Source organism: Natator depressus, chromosome 2 (assembly GCF_965152275.1).
Source record: "Natator depressus isolate rNatDep1 chromosome 2, rNatDep2.hap1, whole genome shotgun sequence".
NCBI classification, from domain to species: Eukaryota; Metazoa; Chordata; order Testudines; family Cheloniidae; genus Natator; species Natator depressus.
In genome coordinates this window covers 137,350,162-137,375,481 of record NC_134235.1, presented here as the reverse complement: position 1 = coordinate 137,375,481, position 25,320 = coordinate 137,350,162, and the positions used below count along the sequence as shown (strand labels likewise).

Here is a 25,320-nt window from a genome sequence, read left to right as displayed (position 1 = left end):
GTCACAAGGGCGTTCCTCCCAGAGCTACGCTTCAAAGCAATCTTGGACATTATTCATACCCTCCTTCATTTCCTAATCACCACAGCCAGAAACTGTATGGGGCTTCTGGGACATATGGCAACCTGCACATACATGGTGCAACACGCTGGGCTCCGCCTTCGACCTCTACAGGCGTGGCTAGCACAGGTGCTAGGGCAGGGATTCATTGGACTCAATAGTGACCCTCCCCCCGCGAATACTCAGCCCCCTCCACTGGTGGCTCCAACCTCAGATGGTCTGTGCGGGAGTACCTTTCGCAAAGCCCCAACCGACGATTGTCCTGGTTATGGATGCTTCAGCGCTTGGTTGGGGAGCTCATCTGGGCAGTGTCAGAACCTAAGGCCTCTGGTCCCAGGCAGAGCTGTCACTGCACATCGATGTCCGAGAGTTGAGAGCAGTTCGCCTGGCATGCCAGACATTCCAGAGCCGTCTCTGAGACAGGTGCGTATCAGTACTCACAGGCAACACCACAGCGATGTTTTATATAAACAAACAGGGTGGTGCTCGCTCCTCTCCCCTCTGTCGGGAAGCCCTCGCCCTGTGGGATTTTTGCATCACACACTCCATACACCTGCAGGCGTCATACCTTCCTGGGGTGCAGAACGAGCTGGCAGACTGCCTCAGCCGCTCGTTCCAGGGACACGAGTGGTCCCTCAGATTGGATATCACCCACTCAATTTTCCAGAAGTGGGGCTTTCCCCATACAGACCTGTTCTTTATGCGGGGCAACAGGAAGTGCCAGAGGTTCTGCTCCTTCCTGAACTACAGCCCGGGCTCCATTGCGGACTCCTGTCACCTATCTTGGGCGGGGCACCTGATGTATGCGTTTCCACCGTTCCCCCTCACACACAGACTGCTCCTCAATGTTTGCCAGGACAGGGCCTCGTTGATTCTGATAGCACCAGCATGGCCCCGCCAGCACTGGTTCACCGTGTTGCTGAACCTTTTAGTGGTCATACCAATAGAGCTCCCCATCTGCCCATCCCTAATTTCACAGGGCCACAGCCAGCTGCAGCACCCCAACCTGGAGTCCATCCACCTCAAAGCATGGAAACTCCATGGTTGAACCCTTTGGTACTTCAGTGCTCAAACTCGGTCAGGAAAGTCCTATTGGGAAGCAGAAAATCCTCCACTTGAACCACATACCTGGCCAAGTGGAAGCGTTTCTCCATTTGGTCCCAACAAAGAGGATCTGAACCACAATCAGCCCCAGTTCCCCTTGTCCTAGACTACCTCTTGGACCTCAAATGCCAAGGGTTGGCGATATCATCCCTAAGGGTACACCTGGCGGCCATTTCGGCCTTCCACCTGGGAATGCTGGGGGGATTAGTATTCAGTAACCCTATGGTGGGCAGGTTCCTTAAGGGCCTTGGCAGACTTTACCTACCTGTACATCGGCCCGTTCCCCCCGGGACCTAAACCTAGTCCTATCCTCTCTCATGAGGCCCCCGTTTGAGCCTATGGCTACCCGCCCTCTCTCCTATCTGCCCTGGAAGGTGGCCTTCCTAGTAGCTATAACCTCTGCGAGGAGGGGTATCCAAGCTCAGAGCCCTGACCTTCGAACCCCCGTACACAGTGTTTTATAAAGACAAGGTGCAGCTTTGCCCCCACCCTGCGTTTTTACCCAAAGTGGTCTCCCAGTTTCATGTGAACCAGGACACATTCTTGCCTGTATTCTGCCCGAAACCCCTTGCCACCAACAGGGAGCACATGTTTCACACCTTAGATGTTAGTCGGGCCTTAGCCTTTTACATTGAACACACAAAGCCATTCCGTACATCACCACAGCTTTTTATTGCAATTGCAGAAAGGATGAGGGGGTTTCCTATCTCATCATGGATCACGTCCTGCATCAGGACGTACTATGACCTGGCTAAAAGTCCAGCTCCACCTATTACAGCGCATTCCACCAGAGCACAAGCGACGCCTGCGGCTTTCCTGGCACAGGTCCCTATCCTGGACATCTGCAAGGCAGCAACGTGGACTTCAGTCCACACCTTCACTTCCCATTACGCAATTACCCAGCAGGCGAGGGATGCTGCTGCTTTTGGTTTGGCAGTCCTCCAGTCGACAGTCAGGTGAACTCCGACCCGTCCTCTGGGGTAACCGCTTGGAAGTCGCCTATTGGAATGCACATGAGCAATCACTCGAAGAAGAAAAAACGGTTACTCACCTCTCGTAACTGTTCTTCGAGATGTGTTGCTCATGTCCATTCCAGGTCCCGCCCGTCTCCCCACTGTCGGAGTCTTCTGGCAAGAAGGAACTGAACGGGCGGCGAGTCGGCAGGGTCATATATACATCGCCATGAGGGCGCCACTCTAGGGGTATCCACTGCTGACCCTACAGGTACCGCTAGGGAAAAGCTTCCGGCGATCATGCATGTGGCGCGTGCACACGCCTGTTGGAATGGACATGAGCAACACATCTCGAAGAGCAACAGTTACGAGAGGTGAGTAGCCGTTTTTTATATTTAAGAACACTTCTGTTTTACACTGTTAATCCATGGTGAATTGTAATATTAACATGCTGTATTGTAGCAAACGTTTATGAGTTACACAATATGTAGCCGTTAAGAAAAAATGGCCCACCAAAGAGTTTAGTGGATTTCTGTGGCCTTATGCTAACTTACTGCTGCCCATTCCCCTGGTCTAGGTACTTGAAAATAGTAATGGTCATTCGCCTCCTACCTGTGTAAAATCACATAAGGAGGAACTGTTGACCCAGATTATCCATGTTAACTCTGAATTTCCTTGCTAATTGGATTTGACTAGCAATTTTAAGATGGGCTAGGAAAGGAGGGCAAAGATCCTCTAAGGGCTTGATACAGTAAGTGGAGTTACTATGGGCTGTAAGTGACAAGTAGTTGTTTGTTTCATCCAAACTGAACTTTGAATAAGCTTTTTTAACCACAGTATAAGATAGCATGTAAAAGCTGTATCTACCAAGTAACAAAAAGTATTCTGAGATGGTGAATCTCTAATTTCTATGCAAACAAGTTTTTATTTACTTACAATAACTAGGTGTGTAAAACAGTCTCAACGTGAAAGAGAACAACTTAATTTACACATTGAAGCTCACATAGCATCTTTGTATTTGTCCACCACTGTGGAGTTGTCTTTATAATGTACATTGTTGTTACTAATAAGTTGTACAAGTCTGATCATGATTATTCATAAAACTATCATTACGTAACAATGGGAATAACAAGAACAAAGAATTTCGAATGAAAAAGATTATCCAGAAACGCTGTCTCAGTTCCAAACAAATATGAACTAGGGAAATGCTCAGAAGTCTGGAATTAAATTTAATAAAATCTTTTTTGTTAACAAAGCTTCCTGAAAAGATTGGATTATGGATGCACCATATAGTGACTCCATAGTTAAGATTGCAGTAGAAGTTGACTCTTAAGATCTTAATCTTTCTTCTAGCTGTACTACACAGTGTTTGAAATTTCCTGGAATAGGTTTTTTTTGTCAGTGATGACCTTTTTTATAAAACTTACATTTTTGTTGTAAAAAGTATCAACGTTGCCAAATTTTCCTTGCAAAAAAGTGCCTCTTTTCTATGTGTTTTTTAAAAAATTACTGAAAACTCTTTTGAGGATTATTGACATTTTTCATTTATCAAAAACAATGTGGTTTTTGTTAAAACGAAAAAGTTTGATAACCATTTTGGGGTATGTGTTTATCGGAGTGTGGGGGCGGGGGGAGTTAAAAACTGGTAACACTTCTTAAAATGAAAACAATTTTGAAATTCTTATGAAAATAGGATTTCATTCTTTGACCAGCTCTAGGTATTATAGGTAAATCGGTATTAACAAAAACTGTTTTAAAAAATCTGAATACAAGTTTGCCATTTTATGATCTGTGATGTCTTTGTGGTGATTTGATGAGCGTATGTATTACTACAATTCTAGTTGATATTATGATGTTCCAAAGTTGCTTTGAAAATTGTTGTATCATAAATGCCTCTCTCATTGCTTTCAAGCCTTTAAGCATGTACCTCCCTGTCCCAGACCAGGGACAATAGCTAATCATTAAAAACAATCAGCACCTGAATAGGCCTTACAAAAAAGTAACTACATCTTAGGGAAACCAGTTCTTTCCATTCCCCTCAACAGCAGGTTGAGAGAATGGAAATTCCCAAGCCAGGACAAAAAGACAGAGATCACCGAGCAAGAGGTTATAAATGGCTGGGGGCCTCAATGAGAGAGACAAGAAGTTTGGGCAGCAGAGGGTAAGAGGATGGGCCATCCAAGGTCAGAGTAGCCAAGTGGACAGAGAAGGCTCCATGTTTCAGAACTTAAGCATGCACTGTGATAGAAGGACCGTGGACGGCCCAGACAACTCTGACCCTAGCCCAAAGAATGCAGAGAAATGCAGTTAGGGTTTTATTGCATTCCAGGGTGCAATCCAGACCAGCGAGCGGTTGTGTCACCGCTTGCCCTGCAACCTTGTGTGCCATTCTGTGCTTTGCTGTGATCAGCCCAAGTGTTACTAAACGCTTCTGTATTGTTGACATGGGCCCCTGTAAGGTCCTTTAATCCATTTAACACTCAGTTGACCAGCCTCTGAAAAGTGACTCCTGCATTAACTAACCCAAATGGTAACATTTTGAATTCATACAGCCCCGTATCATTAATTAAAGCTGATTTTTTTTTCTGTGCATCATCATCTAAAGGAATTTGCCTGTACCCCTTAACTAAATAAAAAGAATTGAGATATTAAGCTTTGCTTAAAATATCCAGCATATCATCAGTTTTAGGTGTGGGATAAGAGTCTGGCACAGTGATAGCACTGAGTTTGCTATTATCAATACAAAACTTTACAGTGCTTTTCTTAAGGACCAACACCACAAGTGACACCCAAGAGCTGGACTCCCATGTCCAGCGTGCTTTGTATTACTATTTGAATTTGCTCTTGTACCTTGCCAGTGGTATGGTAGGCCCTGCTGGGAGATGGCTGTGATCCTTCGGTAATGATTTTATGAGTCAGCAACAGAGTTTTCCCTGGCTTGCTAGAAAACACTTGTCTGTGTTCTTGCAGCACAGATAACACTTTTCATAATGGCTTTTCAGCTAGCATTAACTCGCTGCAAATATTGATGCATTCCAAAGATGAGTTACTTTGGCATTCAGGTGTGTCTCTCAGTTTCCCCTTCTAGCCAACAATGTTTACCATGGCTTCTGTGCTGTGATAAGCTTTAAGTTTGTTTACATGTACAGTGTGGGACAGCATTATCATGAGGCCTGTTAACATATGTATCTTCCTTCACCTCTTCTGTCACCTCAAAAGGTCCTTCCCAAGAATTTTGCATTTTTTCTCAGGGCTTAATACTAACACCATGTCCTCTATTTCAAAAGATCATTTAGAAGTATGTTGGTCATACCAAGCCTTTTGTTTGGACTGACTGTCCCTGAGTTTAGTCTGAACCATATCTGTGTCTTTTAACTCTTTTCTGAACTTTTGTATGTGTTCAGTTACTGGCTGTCCCTCTGCCTCTTCAAAAAACCTCTCCCCATTTCCCCTTACTGGGGCTCCCTCTAAGACATATTCCCTTATTCATTCTAGAGTGCAGTCTGCCATTTGTCCATCTGCAAAACGTTGACAGCTGACAACTGTGACAGCTTCTTCAGTAACAGGGGTTAATTCCTCCCCTTGAGGGCATGTGTCTTTCCTCTGCCATACAGGAGCTGGCCTTGGCCCCTCCTGCACCTGGAAACGTGCTGATTTCTTCTGCTGCAGTGGAGCTGGAGGGACCTTCCCCTCTCCCCTTAGCAGTTTGAGTCTTTATAATTTCCTCCTGGAATCCCAGCACAATAATCCCTTTTACTATGGGTTACAATGTTCACAGCCTTAATCATATGCAAAATATCATTCCTCACAAGCATTTCCATGCAGATACTATTTTGCACCCCCACTACTAAGTCACTCTTTAAACCTTCCCATTCCAAATGAACTCAAGCCAGAGGCAGAAGAATTTTGTGTTTCACTAGTGCCAGAAGCTCTACATCCTGGCCAGGCAACAGGTCAGTCCTTTGGACCATGCTTTCCCTGACCAGAGAGATCTGGGCACCAGTATGTCTCCACCCTATGCATTCTTTGCCATTCACTTTGGCAACTTTAATAAATTCCAGGTCTACATCTACAGGGTCAGATCTCTCAAAATTCATCAGAGGAGCTGCAGGTACCTCTTGGGGTCCTGTGTTAAGGACAGCTGCATTAATCTGGGCTAGACAGGATTTGGTCTTAGTTTCTTTTAATTTAGGGCATTGATTTCTCAGATGCTCAGTGGAGTTACACTGGAAGCGCCTTCTTGGACCATTTTCCTGTCCCGGAGGTCTGTGATGGGGATTTCTAGGAGGGGAATGATTCTGGGGAGGTGAATGCCTGGGCCCCGAACCTCACTATTTCCTATCTGGGGTGGGGTCCCTTTACCCTAGGTTTGTGACCCTCCTTCTGTGTCTTGCACTCATTAGACATCTGACCTTGCACAAAGGAATCAGCCAGGATGGCAATTTCCTGTACAGAATGTAAAGAGATATTCCATATTGCATGTCTGACCTTCTCAGAAGAGTTGCTTAGGAAATGGTCTTGAGCAGAGAGATCAAACAGTTAGTCACAGTTCTCAGCTCACTTTCCCTTTACCTGTTTTCTCATTAGATCACACATTTTATAGGCATACTCACTTCACTCATGCCAGCACGTTTCCTGAGTTTCCTAAGTTGTAGCCTATACACTTCTAGAGTAATTTGAAACCTGTGCAAAACAGTTTTTTAAAATTCAGGATATTTCAAAGCCTCTCCAATCGGCATTTCATTAAATATATTTAAAGCTTTACCGGAGAGTTTTGCAATCAGTGTGGGGACTTCCTTGTCTTACGAACCTCACATAGCTATTCAAAAGTGCAAAGATATTCATCAATACAGTCTGTTTCCTTGTATGCTGTGTGCAGCTTATCTCAGCAGAATGCTTCTTGGATGAAGGGAATGCCTGGGGACTGTGGGATCTATCTATGTCTTGCCATCATGTCCAGATTATTCTCTCTCTCCTCCTTTTCTAGGGCTTCTTTGTGTTTCAGTTACATGGCTCGTCACTGTGCATCTTCCTACTGCTGCGTTTCTTCCTCTCCTTGGCTTTCATGTCTGTGTACCACTTTCAGTGTTCACGCTCTGTCTTTTTGTTCTTTCTCTGACCTAGCCAGCTCTAGCTTTATAGTTGCTTCTCTGGTGCTCATGTTTATTCTTTACTATTGTTCTGTTTCTCTTACCCAAAATAAACAGAAAATAAAAAACGGTAACCTCTCTTTATTGTTCCCAGCCGCCACACTGAGACTCACTTAAAACTTACACCAGTGCTTAAAGTGTAAATCTCCATTAAAATACCAGTCTTCGTATAAATCCTGTTTCGACTACACCACTGTCACATTCTGGGGTGCAGTCCAGACCACTGAGGGGTCGTGTCACCGCTCGCTCTGCAAACTTTGATGCCTCAGAATGTTTTGTTGCTATAGCTCCCAACTTGGGTCGCTCTCAAGCAGCCTGCCAGCATGCAGTCACACCCTGAGTATGTATAGCCACAGGCCTGGTCCAGTACAGTAACTCCTCACTTAACGTTGTAGTTATGTTCCTGAAAAATGCGACTTTAAGTGAAACGATGTTAAGCGAATCCAGTGTCCCCATAAGAATGACTGTAAATAGGAGGGGTTAGGTTCCAGGGAAAAAAATTTTGCCATACTATACAGTACAGCACTATAGTTGGGGGGTGCCCCTGCCTTACCCCACACAGGCACAGCCCACTGGTACTGGAGACAATGAGGCAGCCAAGGAGGCTGAAGGTGCTGTAAGCTAGGGGAAGCGCATTGCGCAGCAGCGGCGGCAGCTTCCCCTACTCTGCAAGCACCAGAGGCGGGGGGCTCAACCCTTGGCCCGCCCGCTCCACCCCTTCCCCCAAGCCCCCACCCTTAACCCGCCTCTTTTTCCCCCCCTCCTCTCCCTTTAGTCCACATGCTGCGTCCTCGCTCCTCCTGCGGGCAGGAGTCAGGGGAGGGAAGGGGGAGGCGCACTGCGTCCTCACTCCCCCCCCCCCCCTTTGCCCGTGGCAGTCAGCTGGCTTGCGGTGTTTACGGAGGAGGAGCGAGGACTCGGCGCGCAGCCTCCCTCCCTCCTCTTCCTCCTGCCTGCAGCAGTCAGCTGGTTTGCGGCATTCAAGAGGCAGGGGAGGGAAGGGGAGCCTGCGTGCCGAGTCCTCGCTCTTCCTTCCTCCCTCCTGAATGCCGCAAGCCAGCTGATTGCCGCAGGCAGGAGGCTGGGGGAAGAGAGGGAAGGCGCTGATCCGCAGGGTCTGCCGGCGGGCGGGAGGCGCTGGGGGGCGTAGGGGAGCTGATGGGGGGGTGCCAGTTGTGGACAAAGCAGGCAGCCAACCGACATTATAGCGAAGCATTGCACAACTTTAAATGGAGCATGTTCTGTAATTGAGCAGGGACGTAAGATCGAAACAACGTTAAGCAAGAGGACGTTAAGTGTGGAATTACTGTAACTCTGATCCCAGCAGCCTGTCAGCAACACTCTGGCTCCCAGCAGCCTTGGTTGTTGACTTACAGGGTGACCCCCAACATACTCCCTGTCCTGAATTTTCTCAGAAATGTGTGTTCTGCACTGTCCAGCCCTCTCCTGGGTAATTCAGATATTTATATGTTCCTTGCCGTAGTAAGGGGTCAGTATGCAACAGTTTGCTACTTTAATTGGAGTTTATTCAAACAGTTCAGTTCAATCATAACACTGGATTAGTTTTAAAGAATAATACTAATTTATATAACGACAAAAAGAGATTAGGTGAGTACAAATACAAGGTATTACAAAGTCAGAAATGGTTACAAGAGAACTAAAGATCTAACGCTTCCTAATAGCTAAAACTTGACAAACTAGTCTTGATTCAAGGTATAATCCTTACCACACGTTCCCAACAACAGTGCTAAAGTCAGGATCTGTCCCCAAACTCCAAAGAGCTGTTCCTTTGTATTCATAGGTATGTGAGAGAAGGAGGGGGGGATGTTTTTGCCCCTCACTTTTATAGTCCAGTCCCCCCTTGAAGTGGATTCTTCTGAGGATTACTCCTCAAAGCAAAGTTTATTCAAACAGTAAAGAAGGCCATGCGGAAGTGGCCCCATGCTCTTTCTTCTCCCCTGAGTATGCTGAAATACAGATTTGCCTTGTCTGTCTCTTGCTGTCTCAAGAACCCTGTTTACTACTTTTATGTAAATTTTGGTAAACACACATTCCTTTGTATAAGATAAACCTGTTTAACCACTCTTGCCTAGTCAGGCAACCAACTGTGCTACCAACATCATAGAGGGTGAATTCATAACTTTACATGTTATGTAACACATAACATGTAAACATAAGTACACATAACACTATGGTGGCACAGCTGATTCAGTGTAAACATTACCTAAGATGACAGGAGAATCTCTTCCATCGGAGTAGGTAATCCACCTCTCTGAGAGGCAGTAGCTAGGTCGACTGAAGAATTCTGGCCTCTGTTTACACCTACCACATGCTCCCTTGAAGAGATAAACTATAAGACACTGTGCGGAGCTCTGGAGGAGGGGGTATTTAAGCTATGGGGGAAGCCTGAGGGGTCAGTACTTGTTCTAGGGGCAAGGCAGGGGGCCTTGTGGTCTAAGCTCTCAGGATGATGTACTAGACAGAGGAGCTGTACCCCGAAAGTATACCTGTGGACCTCAAGACAGTAGCAGTGCCTGGACTCTTAATCCTCTGGAGTCTGAACAAACACCTACAAAGTCAGTGGTTGGATCCCCCATAGCAGTTTGCTGAGGGGCCAAGAGGAGACACTTGTCTGGGGCTGTTTCAGTCTTCCTAATCTGTAATGAGTCAATCCTAACAGTTCTGTAGTTGTCCATGGTGCATTTCAAATAAAATAAGGTATACAAGAATTGAATTTCTAATGTGTAAAGATTTTGAAAGAACCTTTTTTGCTTTTATTATGTGTATAAACAAACAACCAACCCCATTGTTTTTTTGTTGGCGGGCCACCTTTAAGGAAAGGCATTCCATGATCGATCGGCCTAAAATCTAATCTACACTTAAAACCCCCCTAAAAATCTGTAGTTTGTTTCCTGTGAACCCCCCTAGTTGAGAGCTGCAGCATAGATAAAACACCAACTTTTCAGCTAGGTAGCTTGTCATCTACATATAAAGGGTATTGATTTCTCTCACTCATTTGGGCATGCATCACGTCTGTCCTTGTGAACAGGCAGGATATTTACAGTCTCTGAATTGCTTCAGTACTTGCATATTTCAGTACCTTCCATTCTGCAAGAAATACAGTAGAACCTGAGTTATGAATACCTCAGGAATGGAGGTTCATAACTGACATTTTTTAACTCTGAACTAAACATTTTGATTCTTTCCGAAGTTTACACCTGAGCATTGACTTAGTACAGCTTTGAAACTTTACTATGCAGAAGAAAAATGCTGCTTTAAACTATCTTAATTTAAATGAAACAAGCACAGAAACAGTTTCCTTACCTTGTCAAATCTTTTTTTAAACTTTCCCTTTATTTTGTAAGTTTGTTTAACACAGTACTGTACTGTTTTCTTTTTTGTGTGTGTCTCTCTCTTGGTGCCTGATTGCATATTTCTGGTTCCAAATGAGGTATGTGGTTGACCAGTCAGTTCATAACTCTGAGGTTCTACTGTAGATGTCTTGCAAACCAAAATAAAACTAAATTAGAAATAAAAATCTTAGCAACCTTATCTCTCCAGGTCAGGAGTGTACTGAAAGAGTGTAATGTTTATATTATTTTTTTGTCATTGGTTTAATAACAGCTAGGACGTCTATATATGTCTTTCGTACATAAATCTCAACGCTTTTTACAAGCACTGAAGCCTTGCAGTGTCCTTTTTTTCTTATGAGTTTGCAACAGATGCCATCTTCAAACTACTCCACTTTGAAAGTAAAAAAGCAATTTTCTGATGGTTTTAAGTAATTTTGATATTAGAGATTTGCTCTGATAAATCTTTGGCTGGTCAAGACACATTTAGAAAATACTGACAGTTTACTTTTACTATTATGTTCCCTTTTATAAAATTAGGACTGGGCTCTTGGAGTTCTGCATGCCAAAATAATTGCTGCCATAACTCTGATGGGCCCACAGTGGTGGTTGAAAACAGTTATCGAACAGGTAAGAAAGTAACATTTTTTTTCTTTATTGGAGTGCATTAAAATATAAGTTAAGGATAAAAAAGAACAAAAACAAGGAAGGACCTGAACCTAAAATTGGTAACTCCTATTTCAAAAGCCATGTATGTCCACTCCCCACTACATTTGAGTTAACATTATACCATAATACCTGGTTATGTCCTGCAATGTTTTGCCTCCAAATATTTCTTAACAGTCTTATTTCTTGGTGCTCGTTTTTCTCATTAATCATAACTTTTTTTTAACACCTGGTCCTTGAGTATCTGCCTTCTGATTTAGATATTACTGGGCACAAAATTTTGTTAACTGGGATTCCAGGATGTAAATAAAAATTAGCTATGTGGAAAAAAAATCTTCGAGAGTAGAGTAGTCTCTAAAAAGTTTTTTGATTTTTTTTTTTTTTTAATATTAGCTAGGAAATTTAAAGTTAAGGTTAAATTTGGAAATTATAATGCATGGAAATACACAATTAAAGTCATTCATTCAATCTTAACTGATTGTCTGCCAGCTGTGCAAACACTGTACATGGAGACTTCTTGCTAAAGGTTCTTGTTTATGACTTTAAGTCTGTAATCTACTAAATCTCTTTTATTTGTGTAGTTGGTCTGTGAAGTTGAACTCTGGAGTACGTGGCTTTGTATGTACATGCAAATTGCCTGCTGTGCTGTGCCCATGGGTATAAACTACCTAATTTGAGGTCCAGTCTTTAAAGTGTAGTTATAGGCCACATATGGAGTATTGCGTACAGTTTTGGGCCCCCCACTTCAGAAAGGATGTGGACAAATTGGAGAGTCCAGCGGAGGACAACTAAAATGATTAGGGGGCTGGGGCACATGATTTATGAGGAGAGGCTGAGGGAACTGGGCTTATTTAATCTGCAGAAGAAGAGTGAGGGGAAATTTGATAGCAGCCTTCAACTACCTGAAGTGGGGTTCCAAAGAGGATGGAGCTAGGCAGTTCTCAGTGGTGGCAGATGACACAACAAGGAGCAATGGTCTCAAGTTGCAGTTGGAGAGGTCTAGGTTGGATATTAGGAAAAACTTTTTCACTAGGAGGGTGGTGAAGCACTGGAATGGGTTAGCTAGGGAGGTGGTGGAATCTCCATCCTTAGAGGTTTTTAAGGCCTGGCTTGACAAAACCCTGGCTGGGATGATTTACTTAGGATTGGTCCTGCTTTGAGCAGGGGGTTAGACTAGATGACCTCCTGAGGTCTCTTCCAACCCTAATTATTCTATGATAATCTGTTTAAAAATAATACCTGTGAGGTTCTGTGTTTATCTTAATAATCCTAGATCATATCTGTTCAATTTATAAGTAAATAGATGGTCTTTCTAAATGCCAACCCTGGAAACTGAGGGTCAGCCTGTATTACTTCTGGCTCACAAATCATTAGTAGTAATTTTACAGCAGTTCAGTGCAGTAGTGACTTGCTGTTATAATCAGGATTGGGACCTCATTGAACTGGATGCTGTAGAAACACATAGTAAAGAGACTCTGTATGTCCCAAAAAGATAATCTAAGGTAAAATAATATTCTGTTTGATTAATGGTGGAATAGAATCTTACTTTCTTCCATAGCTGCTGGCTCTGCAGTGTTAACAAGGAATACAAAGTAGTAAACATTTATTTTAGTAAAGTTAAGCAGCTATATGCTTAAAGAGAGTAACTGTTGTACAAGAAAATGCCATTTTTACATAGTCACTTCTCAAAATGGTGTTTTAAGAATTTTTTAGTGCCAGTATCACAGCTATATGTCTCTGCTAAAACTCTGTATGACAATGCTTTCATTTGAAACAGTGTATTGTTTTGGGTAATTGTCCCAAACATTGTCTCATTTGGTGAAGAGAGGTATATGCTTCGCTTTATGCCATATGGGCCCTAGCCAGACAGTCAGAATATTTTACTCTAGAGACAGGTGTACTTTTGTTTAAGTCTCCCTTACTCTTATTTCAGGTTCAGCTACATCACTTCTCTGTTTTGGAGTCACTAGCAGGGTCATGGTACACTATTTGAGGTTTTCATTGCTCTGTAAAAGGTGACACCAAGTAAAAATGGATTGGGTGACCTTAACTGTATGTTTCCATTCTTTTTAATGTTTTCTCTTTTAAGTGTAACTTATTTTTAAAATTTAGACTTTCTTACGTTTGTGGGGGTTTTGGGTTCTCAATTTTTTTCCTCACAAAGTAATTTCCTGAAGAGTTTTGAAACCCCAGTATCTCAGAAATGCTTACCTACATTGCTTGAAGCTTTCTAGAAAAATCCTACCCTGGTAGATGATACTGCGTGCCAACTTTCTTATGGATTAGTCAAGTATTGGCAAGGTTTGGAGTCAAAAGCGGTCTTAGAATGGGAGAATCAACCTTAGTATGGAGATGCAGTAGTAAACTGACCAATCCTAAATATGATTGCACTTTTTCTACTCAGAATATTCAAGTAAGTTCTTTGGAAAAAAGAAAAAAAAAAAACATAAATGTCCACAAACGTCAATTTTGAACACTCAAGTCAGAAAATGAAATAATTGTTGTTATACCACTAATAACTCAGGACATAAATGTCCTGTATTTTTATTGTATGTGTCTAATATATTAAGCTACAGTACAATTTAAAACTGGAATAGAAAATAGAAAAATATTGCATACAGATGTGCATTGTGATAGTCTCCGTTAAAATGAAATTTTTTTCCTAACTTTCAAGAGTTTGCAAATATGAAAACTTGATATTACTATTTTAAAGGTATGTCAATAATTTTTAATATGACCTTTTCTTAACTAAAAAGGAGATCAGTAAATAAGAAAGTTAAAGGTTTCCTGAGGCTTAGCTTTAGATATGTTACAACTTGGATCCTAGCAGAATTTTTAAGCTCCACAGGAGAGAGCTTCTAGTCTATAAAATAGATATAATTAATATCACTACATGTTTTAAGCAATAAATGTGGGTTTATTTCATTTTTTTTTCCTCATTTCTTATCCATTCTTCTACACTATCCTGCTATAAGAGGAAAGGATATAAACGCCTGAAATTGACTCAGTCTCTGGAAACAGGACTAGATGACCAATGAAAGTGAAAATTAATAGAAAAGTGAAAGTTGGCTTCAGATGGATTCTATACCAAATGAACCAAGATTAAGGAGGAAACTTCTCCCGCAAAAAATTGATCTTGAGAACTTTTTGTTACATAGACATGAGCAACTAAAGAATATTAAGATAAATAAAATCTTACTGGCCTTACATAGAAAGCTAAGTGTCACTTGGGAAGAATGAGGTGTCTACATTTATTTATTACTCCTGGGGAAATTCTGCATCAAAAAATTAAAAATGTGCACAATATTTTAAAATTCTGCAAGATTCTGTGTATTTTATTTGGCAAAATAACAAAATATAGTCATGCCAGTTTGAATTATTTTGGCAATTTATTTCAATATACCTGTCAGCAAATATGTCTGTAACAATACAACAAAAAAGATTCCTTGCTAGGCATATAAATACAGAACTTTGAGTAATTCATTTAAACTACAATGCAGAAACGTATTTCCCGCACCCCTCAGAAGCAGTACAAAGGCTTGGGAGAGTCAGGGATAATGGAGGAGCTGAGGGAGAGGGAAGTAATTGCTGGGAAGGAGCCTGGAAGTGAACTTGGAGGGTTGTTGTGTGTGGGTGGGAGAAGTATGGAGCAGATAATTTAAGGGGGAAGGAATTGTTAGAGAGTTGGGGAGCCTCTCCCAGGCAGACCCTGGCTGACCCTTAGCCTCTCCCATTCAGTCAAGCACATCTGCCCCATCCCTGTGTGTCCCTGCACCTCCACTACCCCCTGTGGCCCTGAACCTCACTCAGCCAGGCATAGCTGCCCCTGTCTGGTTGTGTCCCTGCACCTCCACTTCCCATCGAGCCAGGCATAACTGCTCCTGTGTCCCTGCACCCCCACTCTCATTCAGCCCCTGGTTCAGTGTTGTCACCCCACTAGCTCCTATGCCCTTGCCACACTCTGTCCTCCCACACTAGCCCTTCTGAACCCTAGTCTGTATGGGAACACCCCCACCCCCAGCAACCCTGTGTGCCCCGCTCTGTCTGTCCTGGGCCTTCTCACCTGGCCCCATGGGCAAGGTGCTGTGAGGAAAGCAGCCTCTGCCCTCTCCCTCTCTGTGGTTGGCTGCTGTGCCCCATGAGCCAGCTGCCCTCTCTTCTGGTGCCACAGCAGCTCCTGGTGGGCAAAAGGTGTAATTGTAGTGTGACCCCTCTCACAGCTTCCCTTCACCTCCCCATCAGAGTCAATTATTCAGGGTGGGGGCATGTGAGGGGGACATTAATTCTGCACTTGTATAATGGCGCAGAATGCCCCCAGGAAAAATATATAGACACTTCTATAGTGTTTATCATGTTAGTATCTGAGCACTTTTTCAAAACAAAGATCTATCACTTACCTCTGGAAGATGGAACTCTCCTCCTTTTTCTAAACTGCTTTCTTAGTCCTTTCCTACATATGCTAGGGCAACAATTAGTTGCTGACAGTAGTTCCTCCTGGTTCCACTTCAGCTAATTTTGAAAGACGTTTAACTGCTAATATAGACTGGATAAACAATTTTCAATAAGGTAACAGAAAGTATGAAACAGACTTGTTGGAACCACTTTGGGATTTCTTCCCTTGACTTTTCAGAAGAGCCTATATTTGAGCTTCTGATCATGCTGCCAACACTCACTCGTTCAGTCAGGCTCTTGGTTCAATGGTGTTTTGGTTTTAGTTTGGAGATTTTGGGGTAACTTTATTTTTTGGTGGGTTGGTTGGATTTTATCATAATATTCTTATGACCGTATTTCCTTTCACACCCACTGCATGCAAGTTACTTGTTTTGAATGTACACATGCCTACTGAATGGCATTTTGGTAAAAGTTTACACTACATTACTTTACACTTGTACACCAAGGATATAACTGTAGATTTAAAGGTGAGGAAAAAACTAATAGTGACTACTGTTTTAGGTATTTAAGTAGGATGAAAATTAGAATGAATAGAATGAATGGGAGGTAGATTAAGGATGCTACAGTTCCTTGTTTTTGCAGTTTACACTGCTGACATTTATGGAGTAACTGGAGTATAATAAAACCTATTAGAAAAGGGACCACTAAGGGAGAAACAGAATGTGTTGTATGTTACAGTAGTATGTATATCTGCGGACAAAGAGATGTCTCTGAATTGAGGAGTAATGATAGTGTGTGTGAGAGAGAGAGAAATTGTGTATTATTAAAATTAGAAACCTGGACATATTTTAAAGAATGTAAATACGATAAACTTAATGTATAATGAAAAATTACATAGGTATGTATGCTAAATACTTTCATAATTATGGATCAAAATTCATGGACTAAAAATTAAATTAACAGTTGTTAAACACCTGGTTTATTAAAAACCAGTTACTGAAACATTTTTGTATTTCTGTAACATCACCAGCAGTTACAAAAATAAGTTTTGCCGTTGCTGGTATTTTTTCTACAATCATAGCCATTTCTCCAACTGAAAAACAGCCTTTCTTAGCCCTGGTCTACACTAAAAAGCTAGGTTGACCCAACTACACCACTCAGGGGTGTGAAAAATCCGGACACCTGTGCAGTGTAGTTAAGCCAACCTAACCCTTGGTGTAGACATCACTGGGTTGACGGAAAAATTCTTCCATTGACCTAGTTACTGCCTCTCAGGGAGGTGGATTACAGCTATGTCACTGTAGCATTTCAAGTGTAAACAAGCGCTAAGTCTGTGATAACTTGTGAAGGTGTCACCAAAGTTATTTAACTCGGTACGTTTAAGGAAAATATTGAAGTACTAACAAAGAAACACTTGAATTATGTAAAACACTTTTATTTACCAAAACCTGTAGCGATTTTCTGATTCACTCTTCCTGATCGTTTTGTCTTTCTTCTTAGGTTTATGCAAATGGAATTCGTAATATCGATTTACATTTTATCATTCGAAAACTGGCAACACCTGTAATCTCTGTTCTATTACTTTCCCTTTGTATACCTTATATCATAGCTTCTGGTGTTGTTCCTTTGTTAGGTAAGTATAAATTATAGGTATTTGTTTCATTATCTGGCCATTGTGCCTGAGAGGGGCTATGTCTACACTACCACCTCTGTCAGCAAAATTTATGTTGCTCAGGGGTGTGAATATTCCACCGCCGAGTGACATAAATTACGTAGGCATAAGTGCTAGTGTACACAGCACTGCGTTGGTGGGAGACTTCTCTCGCTGACATAGTTACCAGTGCTCATTGGGCGTGGATTAATAATGTCGATGGGAGAGAGTGGCTACACAAGAGATCTTACAGCAGCACACCTGCATCGCTCTCTAGTGTAGCCTTAGATGTAATAAAGGAAATACAGTATAGCATCAATGTTAACTAGCAAATGTAAACGCTTAAATAGTGATGTCTCCATGCATTTTGTTTAATGTCTTTGATACATTGAATATAAATGTTTTAAATGAGATATTAGAGAGACTAGGTGGGTGAGGTGATATCTTTTATTGAACCAACTTCTGTAGGGGAGAGAGACAAGCTTTCAAGCTTACACAGAGCTCTTCAGGTCTAGGAAATGTACTCAGTATGTCACAGTTAAATACAAGGTAGAATAGATCATTTAGCATAAGAAATTAACACTCCATTTCAGGGGGCCATTCAAGGTGAAGTGGCCAGTTAACATCTCTCCAGTCATTTGAGGGAAGGAGAGCTGCGGGAGGAGGGGGTTAAGTGGGTTTATATATATATATAGTTGTACAATCATGGAATCTCAGGGTTGGAAGGGACCTCAGGAGGTCATCTAGTCCAAGCCCCAATTTCTGCCCCAAATCCCTAAATGGCCCCCTCAAGGATTGAACTCACAATCCTGGGTTTAGCAGGCCAATGCTCAAACCCTGGTTGTCAGATATCACTGAGGCCAGACTCCTGTTAGTGTAGGTGGACATATGTTCTATCATATTAAAAGCTTATTGAGCTGAGTTAAAGAGTTAATTCTCAGAGAGGGTGCAAAGGGAAGACTAGAGTAGGTGAAACTAATGTATTTTGTTTTGTATTGTTATCAGTACATTAAAGTTGTTAAAATGTTTCTGAATTTGAGTTCTGTTTAAATATGAGTTCCATAGATGTGGACTATTTCCACCAGCTTTCTAGAACAGTAACTAAATTTACTAAGGCACAAATAGATAATTGTGCAAATTTCAGCAGAAACATAAGGAATTCAAAGTTTTGATGGAACATCTGTTTTGGTTACCAATTGTTTGTTGTTAAGCTTTTTATATGTGAGGCAGTTATGGATATAGGGAGTCCAGTAATTGTACCAGTTGGTCATTCACCTCTTACATGAATGTAGGTGAACATCTCATCGTATCTGAAACTATATATATGTTAGTAAGCAAACAGGACTCCTGCACACTGTTTGGTTTTGCAACTTGAGTTTTCACGATGCTTACAACTTCAGCCCCTTGTGCCCAGTTGTTATGTTGGATCTTTTAAAATTCTGGACATGTTGTTTGCCTGCTTTCCAATAAATGTGTAACATAAATGAGCGTGTACAGGCTATGTTCACAAACTCATGATTTCAGTTAAATGAGGAAGTGGAGGTAAAACTAGATACTCACTAGCAATAGAACTGACGGTATGCTTGTTTACAAGGGTAGGCAAATTAGTTTATTTTCCTCAATTATGATTCATTTGATACACAGTATTTAGAAATGCATATTTCATGCTAATATTTAGCCTTACTTGTGGTACTTCCCTAGGGGAGAGGGGGAGAAAAGTGCATGTTCTGTTCAATAGTGCTGTTGGATACTGCAAGATGTAATGGATATATGTGGACCTAACTATATATATTTTATAGGTGTTACTGCTGAAATGCAAAATTTAGTACAGCGCCGAATTTATCCTTTCCTACTCATGGTGGTGGTTTTGATGGGGATCCTGTCCTTCCAGGTCCGCCAGTTCAAGCGCCTTTATGAACATATTAAAAATGACAAGTACGTACACATCACCTGCCCTGTAGCTGGAAATTTTTCTTAAATTGTGACAAGTGAGATCAGACCTCTTTTGAATTCAGAAATGATGTAACACTGTACACCATTTCATTACTGTGCCGCCTGACGGAATGGGCACATTCTTCATGCACATCCTTGGCACCAATTGTATATAATTAGAAAGCATATTTGCTTTAATGTATTTGCACAAATGATATTTGCTGTGTACTGATTTTTCTCAATGCAACATGTTGGAGAAATACTGGGGAATTAAACATAGAGCTGAAAAATCTCAATGTATGTAAGTTCCGAATAAAAGTGAAAGATTCCTTCACAATAAAGTACCTCAATAAAATATTGTTACTAAGGGACTGGATGGCTAAAGAAACTTGCAATGGATTTCAAGTTACCAGTTCAAATATGGCCTCTGCTGGTATTTGGTAGCAGTGAAAAGTCACTAAAATGTAACCACTCTTGATGATTTTGGTTCATGAGAACAGCCATACTGGGTCAGATCAGCTGTCCGTTAAGACCAGTATTCTGTCTTTTGCTATGGCCAGTGCCAGGTGCTTCAGAGGGAGTTATCAGAACAAGGCAATTCCAAGTGATCCATCTCTTGTCGTCCAGTCCCAGCTTGTGGCAGTTGGAGGTTTAAGGACACCTAGAGTGTGTGGGTTTTTTCCCCTAGTAGATGTATGTGCTTTACAAAACTAACCCTAAATGGCTCCCATATTGACATCATCACTAGAGAAGCCAAAGCCTGGATAAGTGAAATGAGTGAGCAAACATCTGACCACTAGATGTGGCACTTGCAGCACTGTGGTGACGCACAGTGGTAGCGCAGCGTGGGAAAGTACAGCCCCTGCTGCATTTGTACTGTAAGAAGCAGACTGTTTTGCCCTACAAGGATTTCAGTTTGATACTCTTCCACTTTGTTAAAAATTTAGCTACTGTTCTGTACTTGACTGAAGAGCAGAACGCATTTCCTCTCTGTAAGTAACCTTATTTGACATCCTTGTAGGAAAGGGGAACTTACGCAATCCGATTTTGAAGTAATTTACAAAATAAAGCATATGCATACAAGATAGTGCAAAATTAGTTCTTTAAACTTAACCTTGTTGAATTAAATCGTTGATATAGCACAGAACTTCAGCAGGGAACGTGGCTTATGCTGTTTATGTGAAGTAAAATAAGGGCACATGACAAAAGGTGACAGTTTGGAAAAAGGAACATGAGAAAAGACTGAGGAAGAGAATGACAGATTGGTTCCTGAAGAAAGTGGGTTCTGAGGAAAAATTACTAGAAGGGGAGTGCCTTCTGAGCTTGGGGATTAACATTAAAAAAGGCATGAAACCGAGTGCAAAAGGCAAAAAGCAGTAATGTGACAGGATTAAGAAGAATGTAAGGAGCGATTTGGCAGGATGGCAGTGGTAGAAAGAAATTACATTGTGCCAGGGTCAATAAACTACTGCCTCTCAAGGAGCTGGATTAACTATGCGGATGGCAGAAGCGCTCTCATCTGTGTAGCATCTCACTGAAGCAGTACAGTGGCGCAGCTGCATCCCTACTGATGCAACGTTTTAAGTGTAGATCTGCCCTCAGGCAGCTGTTGTGAAGAAGAATTTGAAAATGTAACCCAACTACAAAGGGTAGAAACATTTCTTTAAAATGAAAACCGAGATTCTGAGGTAATTGGGACTTGGGTCCCTAGACACAGACCAGTAATGCCTATGATTAATCCTGCTCTGCCAAGAAGGTGCAAACTAAGCACCTGAATTTAAGTAAAAGGATGGAAGGAAGCCAGTGAGGAGGTTCAAGTGTGGAGTAACAAGCTTGGCTGGAATGACAGGAGGAGACTACGTTAGTAGTAGTGCTTTCAATACGCTGGATGGTAGAGGGGTGAGAAAAGTGCATTCATGACATTTTACCATTTTGTTGAATAATGACTGTTTGTCTTTAAAATCCCAGGTACCTTGTTGGACAACGACTTGTGAATTACGAGCGAAAATCTGGTAAACAAAGCACATCACCACCACCACCTCAGTCTGCACAAGCATAGAATGGTCACATCAAACACCTCAACCTTTTCTTTGCCTTTACATGTCCTTTTTCACAGACGTCTCTTCAGTCTTTGGACATACTTCCCTATGATCTTCTCAGCAGTGTTTCTATTTGTCGCTTCTCTTGGTAGCATTCAGATAGCAGTTAAGGTTCTGTGTCTTTACCTGCATATTCTGATGTTATCCGTGCTGTCTGAGGTCTGTAAATGTGTAAATAGAAGTATCCTGATACTGAAAACCTTGGATTAAAAAGAATGTGCATTGTACATCTTTAAAAAAGTATATTAATTTATTAAATCGAGTTGTCACTTTATTTTGGACTGCTGTTCTGTTGACAAACAATGTGCCACAAATAAATGGTGCAAAGGGGCAAGTCATTTTTATAAAAATTGGAGCATATTTTATGGTGTTCATGACAGTTCTTATTACAGTAATACGATTTTCTTGGGCTGGAAGGCCACACTGGGAATATAAAAAGGAAATAACCACCCTTCCAGTCAGCAGTGAAGTGGCTGTGGTAAGAACACAATGAACTATATAGCTTACTGTCAGTCTTTTTTATTGTTTTGTATAACACCAAAGCAGTTGTACATTTTCTATTGTCTGATTATTTTTTTTCATGTGTCTGGGTTTGTAATATTGTACAGTTACTGGTAGGTCAGGAAAAATATTTCCTTATTTAGACAGTACTTGTAGGGGCTCAGTGACATTAATTCTTTGGCACTGAAAATCAGGATTTCATGATTCTAAGCACCAAATCAAAATTCAATAGCGCTAAATGGTAGGAGCACTTAAACCTGCCAATTGAGGGGTATGTAAGAAGACTACAGTTCTAATTCTCAACCAATATTTCCCTGACATATCTAAAGCTCTGCATTTTAAATGATTACAGTAAATTTCCCTAATGAGTTTTATTTACTCAGAAGAAGCTTAGCTGACCTGTTTGCACAGGACCATAGTGTAAGAAACATGCTGTGAAATGCTCTTTCACTGAACACCTTGAAAAACTGTTTTTTTTCTTACAACCAAAGCTGCAAATTATACTATAAATGTTATATTAGATCACATACAAATAAAATAAACCTTTACCTTTTCATTTGTAAGGGAGTAACACTAGAAACTTTCAGTGAACATGTACAGAATGTTACCTGTGGAAAACGAAATCCACGTAGTATTAAACAGAGTTAAAGAAAAATGAACTAATTTCTTTGCAAGGATACAGCCAAACGAGAGCCACCAAAATCAAATTCAACAACTTCTGATATTTTTATATTTAGATAGAATTTTTTTCAGTGGTGATAATGATTTTTTACGTAGATGTCTTTTAAACTAAAATACAGAACAATAATACAAAGCTTTAAGTAGAGTTAAATCATGTGCTTAGATGCAGTTATCCATTTCCGGACTGTATGAGGAAAAAAATATATGGAGATTTATTGTGGTAATCAGAAAACTAAAGGAACATGCTTAAATTACTACTTAGCATTCTCCCTGAGCATTGCATATTTAATTATATGTATGTAAAATATAATACGCTGGACATACAAGATGCTGCATCTCTGCCTCTGATTTGACAGTGAAGTTTGAGAGCTGTATTGGTCCAGGATTTTTTTAAACCGAATTAATATCTTGGTATCAGGAGCCTAGATTCCTTGACAATGTATCAAATGCATCTGTGTTAAGCAGTAGGAGGATTGGGCTATCGCTACCAAGAGGTCAACAATTGGTACTTTACATTACTTTATTCTAGTCATTTTGAACTATAATATGTGAGCACTTTGGAGTGATTCTTAGAAAATGTCCAGTAAAATGAAGTAATGGAAAAATGGCCTAAACATTTTCACTGTCCATGTCAATTTAAAGTTAAATTGAGTATTCACATCCCAAATATTTTTGACATGCAAATGTTTTACATTTGAATATGTATAGTGGTGTACTTTCTGTAAGATAAATATTTTTCAAAAAGATGAAATTTACTGGTAACGCTTTGAGTTCCACCAAGATTTGATCCGGGACGTAGTCTTTGGTAAACAATTCCAAACAGTCTTACCACTCACATATTGCCAGCACTGCTGTGCTTCTTCATGTAGCATTTTCAATAGTGCACTCTTGTAATTTGTGTTTTTTATCCAGATAAACTGGTGTTCAAGAAATATTAAAGTTTATTAAGAAAAAGCCTTTGTGCTTTGTTTCTTATTACTGTTTGTTTTTAAAAATCATAATACAAACCAAATCTGCATTTGGGTCAGTTAGGTAAACTTATTAAATATTTTGCACTAAAGATAGACGTAAGATTACATGAGTTATGTTTGCTTTTCTTAATGAAAATAAGTTGCATTATTTTACAGATATTTAAGGGAAGTGAAGTTTGTTGCTGTATCTGGCCACTATAAACCTCCAAAAGTCTTTTTATCTCAAGATATTATTTTATTCTGAGTATATTTTACACATTTGTCCCACACAACCCTCACTGTCTTTCCTGAGACACACAGAGTTGAGAAGAAAATGTAAGGCAGCTTTTGTTTTAAGGTTTAATACTCTAGTTAAATAATACTCTGGATTATTGTCCTGTGTGATAGAGATTCAACAATAAAGGCTTTATTATGGCAGTTAATTCTTCACCATTGTTAGGGGGGCTGAGAGACTCTGCACCAGTGGCATCTGTGTCTGAAGCAAAATATCTCCAGGAATGCTGGAGTAGCACATAGTGCAGTGGACACTGCTATGCTCTTTGGAAAAGTGCAGTGTGCACTTCCCATGTCAGTAAGTGCTTTAGTCTGAGGACTGGTGTGGAAGGGGTGAAGCCATTGCCCCACTTAATCAATCAACTCCCTTTTTGTGTGGCCATCACTACTGGTGGCATTAGATATTTCAGGTCTGTGCACCAAGGGATTGCGAGGGTGGAATTGTAGACACCCTTGCACGCCAAATAGGGCTAATCACAGAGTGAAGGTTTTAATCAAAGGGGGTTTATTTTTCTGAAACTAAGTTTGCTAATTGTTTCCTGCTGAGGAATTGTCTTAATCAGTTTATACTATTTACTTGAATTTTAACTATGTAGCTAGTAAACGTTTATATTACTTTAAATTAAACATATTAAGTACAAATTAAAGGGAAACTGTATTGTAATAAAATATTACCAGTGCCCTTAAAGGGAGTAAACTGTTAGTTAAAACTTTGCATCTCTCTGCTGGGCCCCCTTCATATCAAACAAACTGCTTATCTTCACTTTCAAGGCCCTTTAGAGCAGTGGTTCTCAAAGCCGGTCCACTGCTTGTTCAGGGAAAGTCCCGGCGCGCCGGACCGGTTTGTTTACTTGCCGCGTCCACAGGTTCGGCCAATCGTGGCTCCCACTGGCCGCGGTTCGCCACTCAGGCTAATGGGGGCTGCAGGAAGCGGCGCAGGCCAAGGGACGTGCTGGCCGCCCTTCCCGCAGCCCCCATTAGCCTGGAGCGGCCATCGGCCAAACCTGCGGACGTGACAGGTAAACAAACCGGTCCGGCCCACCAGGGGCTTTCCCTGCACAAGCGGTGGACCGGCTTTGAGAACCACTGCTTTAGAGTATGTCTATGTTGCATTTAAAAACCTGCTGACTTGGGCTTGCAGGACTCAGTCTAAGGAGCTGTTTAATTGCACTGTAGACATCTGAGTTTGGGCTGCAGCCTGGGCTGTAGGACCCTACAGCCCAAGCCGGAATGTCTACACAGCACTTAGCAGCCCTGCAGCCCAAGTCAGCTGGCGCAGGCCAGCCATAGGTGTCTAACTGCAGTGTAGTTACAGCCTATCCCCACCCTACCTATTGTCTCATTTCACTGTTGAAATGTTGACTCCCATCTCCGATCAACCAGTAAGGCCAATTTCCATTGCCCACTTGTTAAGTTTTCAAACAAGCACCTTTGTACTTTCTCCCATGCTGCCCTGCACACTTGGGAGATGCTCCATGTAAACAGCCACAAAGCTATCTCATTATCCTCCTTTAAATCCCTCCTGAAAGTTCTGCTTTGC

At 41.4% G+C, this 25,320-nt stretch overlaps 1 protein-coding gene across 1 annotated transcript in view; it reads left to right on the top strand.

Moving 5' to 3' along the window:
- MARCHF6 (membrane associated ring-CH-type finger 6) overlaps positions 1-23,435 on the top strand; it is a 123,106-nt gene extending 99,671 nt beyond the window's left edge. Inside the window, exons 23-26 of the mRNA XM_074945044.1 lie at positions 11,155-11,244; positions 17,173-17,305; positions 19,123-19,258; positions 21,224-23,435. Coding sequence (XP_074801145.1) covers positions 11,155-11,244; positions 17,173-17,305; positions 19,123-19,258; positions 21,224-21,314 — 450 coding nt within the window. The 3' untranslated portion in view covers positions 21,315-23,435. The remainder of the gene's footprint in view (positions 1-11,154; positions 11,245-17,172; positions 17,306-19,122; positions 19,259-21,223) is intronic.
- The last annotated feature ends 1,885 nt before the right edge of the window (positions 23,436-25,320 follow it).